The following is a 5,509-nucleotide window of genomic DNA, read 5'->3' on the forward strand; positions in this document are numbered from 1 at the left end:
GGGATGCACGCCGAAAGGGATGGGGATATCTCAGAATGAACAATACAAACTGACCAGTTACCTTCCTCCATTTACCTTCATGGGACCTTCAATCCAACTAGAAGATATCTTCGGGAGGTCTACAAATACTGGTACACAATCAGTTGTTCTCTCTTAATCCATGGTCCTAAGCAATGTACCATGCATATCACTGATGAAGGTGCTGCAACAGGTCAAATGTATGAAATATAATGAGTGACAATAGCAAAAAAAGGTGGATATAAACAATCCCTTAGAGCACATTTTGTAGTTCTGTTGATTGCACAGTGACAGTAGTTGCTGTAGAGAAAAAGGATCAGATAGTGTACCCAAACAATTCAGTTGTGTTTTTAAAAACACAGCATTTGTGTGCAGACAAAAAATGGCCAGACCAAAAACAGATATACAGACACACTGAAATGCTGTCTTCCATAATTTTTCCAACCAGAGATAAACTCTTTATCAGACACAAGACTCCAGGTTTGCCCCAAAACGATGAACTACCGGGACCTGACAACTCACCAGGGAATGGTCAAGAAAGAGGTATGTTCAAGCAAAGACAAAACTTCTTATCATCATGCATTATGCAAAAATCAATATGATAATAAAGTTACAGGATCATTTGATGCAAGGCAGCAATGTTTACAAAGAGATGAAAGTGTCACTAGATGCTGAATGACGGGGAAAGTCAGTGTAAGAGTAAATACAAAGGTTTTCTAGCAAAAGAAGAATCTTCTTTTCCACTTCTCTCTGACAGAACGGGCCTGTGTTTCCAAACCCCATCACCCAAATGAATCTTGCAGCCATCTTCTTTTACCCTGCAGTCAATCAACAGCAATCTGTACAAATGGATCCAAACCTGGGCACAGCTCATCGAGCACTTGAATTCAACACTGACTCACAGGTAGAGTAGACGTTGGATTAGAAAACATTTGCTCCATCTTAAATCTAGTTGCACTCTACAATATAGAATTGAAATGTTTTTGTGCTTCACTTTTTGTATTTTTGCATTTTATGCAAAACTGGTGCAGGAGAAAATAAAAAATTATAGTTACAATACTTAGATTACAAATTATACTATGATGGACCATTAGTGCAGACACTTCCTCTCCTGTTTTCTCCTCAGGATGACTCCATGTCTCTGGATTCTTTCAGTCTTCTTGGCAATGCACTGCCAGCAGTCAAACCAAAACCTGAACCCTCGAACATCTCTTTAGTATGGGACACAAACACACATTTAATTTCTTTTTCATGTGTTACATAATCATTAGCTCTCACTCGTCTTCAAATGGTCCAAAATGCTGCTGCTCCTCTTTTAACAGGTACTAGGAAATTTGACCATATAACCCCGATACTGGCCTCTCTTCACTGGCTTCCAGTCCATTTTAGAATTCATTTTAAGCTATTGATTTTTGTTTTTAAGGCTCTTAATTGTTTAGCACCACCCTACCTCACTGAGTTGGTGAGGTGGCGTGAACCGACTAGATTACTCAGATCCTCAAGCCAGTTTCTTTGAGGTTCTCAGGGCCAGACACAAACACTGGGATGACCGTGCTTTTATTGTTGCAGCTCCTAAATTGTGGAATGGTTTACCTTTTAATGTTAGATCCTCTACAGACTTGACAACTTTTAAATCACTGGTTAAAACATATTTATTCACTTTGGTTTTTAATACATAGTATTGTCTGATGCTTCCTTCTTTTAACAGTTGATTCTGTGTAGTTCATGTTTTGTAGTTCATGGTTATGTTCCTATGTTGTTTTATTTCTCTATTGATATAATTTATTCTGGTTTTTACATTGCCCTTGTAAAGTACTTTGGTCGACCAGACGTTGCTTTTAAAGTGCTACAGTATATAAATAAATTTTGATTGATTGATTGATTAGCTAGCACTGTGTTGTACACAGACTGACCACTGACCATTATTCAAAAATGATTTATGTATAATGTCAAAGTTGTAGGATGAGTTAATGCATTAGGAAAGTCAGGTTAAAGTGTCATAAAATGATTGAGCAGGTATCATGAAATCCCATCTGCCATTTTCTCTGACAGCCTACCTTGATGCCAGCGACTCACACTCTCCCCACTCAAATGAATCCTGCAGCTGCAGAGGCCACAGGGAGCGAGACAATCAAATCATGTATGCATTATAATTGTGTTTATTTGTAGCAGGAACAGAAGCAGAATATATAGAAACAATGCAAAGCAGCAGTGTTTAATAGTGACCCTCTTCTTTCTCTACAGTCTTTCAGACTCCACAGCGTTCTCATCAAACCACCACCAACTTGGATAAAACTCGTCGAGCACTTGATTTCTCCACTGGTGTCAAGCAGGTACCACAGCAGACTCTTCACTTGGTTAAATGAGCTGCTAGAGAGCAAATCCATTATTGTCCTGTGAATCACTTTTTATGCACCTGTATTGGCTCTAGTTTAGCATCATCAGTAGAACCACTGCTGACTGAAGGGTTCTATAGCAAATCAGTTAGGTTTGTCATTATATCACCATTTCCAGCTTAGTTTGAGTGCTTGAATCTTTAGGTGGAGGAACGGATCTGGGCGAGTCCAACAACCATAGCTCTGGAAACAGATGTTTCTTCCCAAGACAAAGAAAAGGAGAAAGAACAAGAGGCTCACAAACTACAAAAGGTACTGCCTTTAATAATACAATATACTGTTTTCAGTCAAAGCCAGAAGGATAGCTCTGGGGATAGAAATATGAGTTTAGTGATACACCAGTCAGTCCACCACTTTGGTCCAAACTCAAATAGCTCAATAACTTGCACGCTGACATGAAATTTTGTACATTAAAGGTTAACAGGTAATTTATGCTACTTTTCTTAGCAATAATGGAGTCAATGTTTGTGGTTTGAATATAAAAAGTACTGATTTTTTTATTAACTTTTGCATCTGCTGCATTATCAGGTCAAAATGGAAATGTGTCCAATACTTTGGATTATGATCTGCACATCACGTGGCAATGACATCAGTCCCAGCTTTAATCAGTGATTTGGGCTAATTAGCAATTCTTAGCATGCTAACATGCTAAACTAAGATTGTGACCTGCTACACATCAGCATGTTAGCATTGTAATTGTTAGTATTTAAGTGCAACCTCACAGAGGTGCTAGCATTGTTTTATAGTGTCAGTTTGACTCTGTTGGATATCTTACATGTACTCTTTGTTGTAATCACAGATAAGACAAGCTAGTCTAAGGGCTGAGTTACAGCAGAAAATTCAAATCAGACAACGCAAGGTGAATGAAGTCAATTCATCTGTTAAAGCTTGCAAGGTACTGTATGCTGCACCACATTTGACTTTTTAAAAAAAATTATGAGTTTGATTAATACAGTGTGTTTGTAACATTTCCACTGTCCACCACTCTGTTCAGGGCAGTTTGGATGCTGAGTGGGTGGAGATCAACAGTGTGTTCTCAGAGGTGATAAAAGTTGTAGAGGATGCTCGACAGAAGGCCCTTCAACCTCTGGAGGACAGGTTGGTCATGTGTAGCTCAGTAGCAGTGGTAACAATTAGGAATTGTATTCTCTGTGCGGGTTTATCAGTGGAGCAGGTCTTTAATGTCTTTAATGTACTGCACCATAACTGTCTATTTTAAAACTAACCACCTAATGTACTGGATGTAGGAGACGGAAAGTGAAGAAAGAAGCACAAGATCTGGTCCGGAGCCTGGAAGGAGAAATTGGTCAACTTAAAAAGGCCATTGACGAGTTAGACAAAAACCCAGACTTGCAGGTAACATCCCAGCTCTCGGCCTTTTACAACAAAAATAAAACTACAAGTGCTTTGATTTTATAGTGACAATGTGACATTTTCCCCTCGTGGACACACACACAGGTCTGCCCTCCAACTGGCCTGGATGAATCTAAAGACTGGACAAATCTGAGTGTTGACACTTCCTTTTCCTTCGGAACCATAAGAACTACAGTGTCAGCCATGATGGAACAAATTCACCAGAAACTGGATCAGCTATCTCCAGTTGGTGAGTCTTTCTACTTATCAAGATTCGGATTTCATTTATTCAAGTTCTGTATTTAATTTTATAACTTACTTTAATGTCATTTTGTTTCTACAGAACACAAGAGGATTCCCAAGTTTGCAGGTGTGTGACCTAAAGTTTAAAAATGTGTTTCTGTAAACAGGAAAAAATGATGATTGTACTAGATCGTGATTCAAAATCTCAGTCCGTATATTGTGTCGATAGTGTAAAGACACTATAAAGGAAGATAAATTTAAGGTTTTGTTCCAATAGCTAAAGGCCCTTTGGTAAATCACTGATAAAGATTTCACATTCATCACTGTGCTTGTCTTGCTAATTTTTGGTGTTACGATTATGTTGACGTAGGGTATTTCTGTGTAAAATAAACATCAGGAATCTTTATATGTTATTGGTTTTGACCTTGACATTGAGTCTGAGTGTGTCCTACAGTATTCGGGTAACTGGAACAACAGGGGAGAGAAAAGGAATGCCACCAGGATTCAGTTTCTGTTATTCTATTGTATTCACCTGCAGCGGATGTAAAGCTGGACCCACTGACTGCTCATCAGTGCCTTGTTCTTTCTGTTGATGGGAAAGAAGTGAGAGATAGAGGAAAGAACCAGAACGTTCCCGATGCTCCAGAAAGGTTTGACATGTATGGCAGCGTCCTGGGGCTCAACAGCTTGACCTCTGGGAAGTCTTACTGGGAGGTGGAGGTCAGCAACAAGACCGGGTGGGATCTAGGCGTGACAAGAGGTGATGCAAACCGCAAGGGGAAACTCTCACTGAATCCAGATAATGGTTACTGGGTTACTGTTCATTTTAAAGACAGTGAGTACGCAGCCCTGACATCACCGCCGCTCAGCCTTTCCCTGAAAGAGAAACCTCAGAAGGTGGGAGTGTTTGTGGATTACGAGGAAGGTCTTGTGTCCTTCTACAGTGTGACGGCTCAGTCTCATATCTACTCGTTTACTGAGTGCTCATTCAGGGGTGAGATCTTCCCATATTTCAGTCCACATCTTGAACAAAATGGGAAAAACTCACATCCTCTGATTATCTCCACTGTGGGAAACCAGTAGTGGATCCATGAAGTGTACTCTTAGAGCTGTAATACAGCATGACATACTATGAGTTCCAAAGAGCTGGAGTGCAGCAGTATAATATATATGTTCCATGATGTATAATACAGATTGTATATGGTTTTATGTAAGTACTATAAGCAGTGCTGACTTTCTAAATATTTCCATTAAAGAGATTGTTACAGGTTTCAATTTAAAATGTAAATAAGAGCCAATAAGAAACCAAAGAAATAGAAATGAACTGCAAAATAGAATATTTTTTGACATGTTATGCCTTCAGTGAATTACATTGAAGAAATGAATTCTCTATCAGTTACTGATCATACATTATAGATAGATGAGAGATTATATTTAGTATTTGCTGGGTACCTTTATTCACATTTGCATATACTGTACTGTAGTGTTTTTGTTTGTTT

At 38.9% G+C, this 5,509-nt stretch overlaps 1 protein-coding gene across 3 annotated transcripts; it reads left to right on the forward strand.

The window, feature by feature from the left end:
- Positions 1-6: 6 nt before the first annotated feature.
- Positions 7-5,324, forward strand: LOC109951973 (E3 ubiquitin-protein ligase TRIM21-like). Of its 3 annotated transcripts, none has more exons than XM_020586777.1 (13): positions 7-131; positions 467-561; positions 776-922; positions 1,145-1,234; positions 2,071-2,158; positions 2,263-2,351; positions 2,559-2,666; positions 3,214-3,309; positions 3,409-3,512; positions 3,662-3,770; positions 3,873-4,017; positions 4,111-4,137; positions 4,549-5,324. In XM_020586777.1, the coding sequence occupies exons 1-13, from the start codon at positions 20-22 to the stop codon at positions 5,091-5,093; spliced, it is 1,755 nt and encodes a 584-aa protein (XP_020442433.1). In that variant the 5' UTR covers positions 7-19; the 3' UTR covers positions 5,094-5,324. The 3 variants fall into 3 exon arrangements, with proteins under 3 accessions (XP_020442433.1, XP_020442434.1, XP_020442435.1); XM_020586778.1 differs by having other exon boundaries at positions 485-561; XM_020586779.1 differs by lacking the exon at positions 1,145-1,234.
- The last annotated feature ends 185 nt before the right edge of the window (positions 5,325-5,509 follow it).

Source organism: Monopterus albus, unplaced genomic scaffold (genome assembly GCF_001952655.1).
Source record: "Monopterus albus unplaced genomic scaffold, M_albus_1.0 scaffold421.1, whole genome shotgun sequence".
Lineage (NCBI taxonomy): Eukaryota > Metazoa > Chordata > Actinopteri > Synbranchiformes > Synbranchidae > Monopterus > Monopterus albus.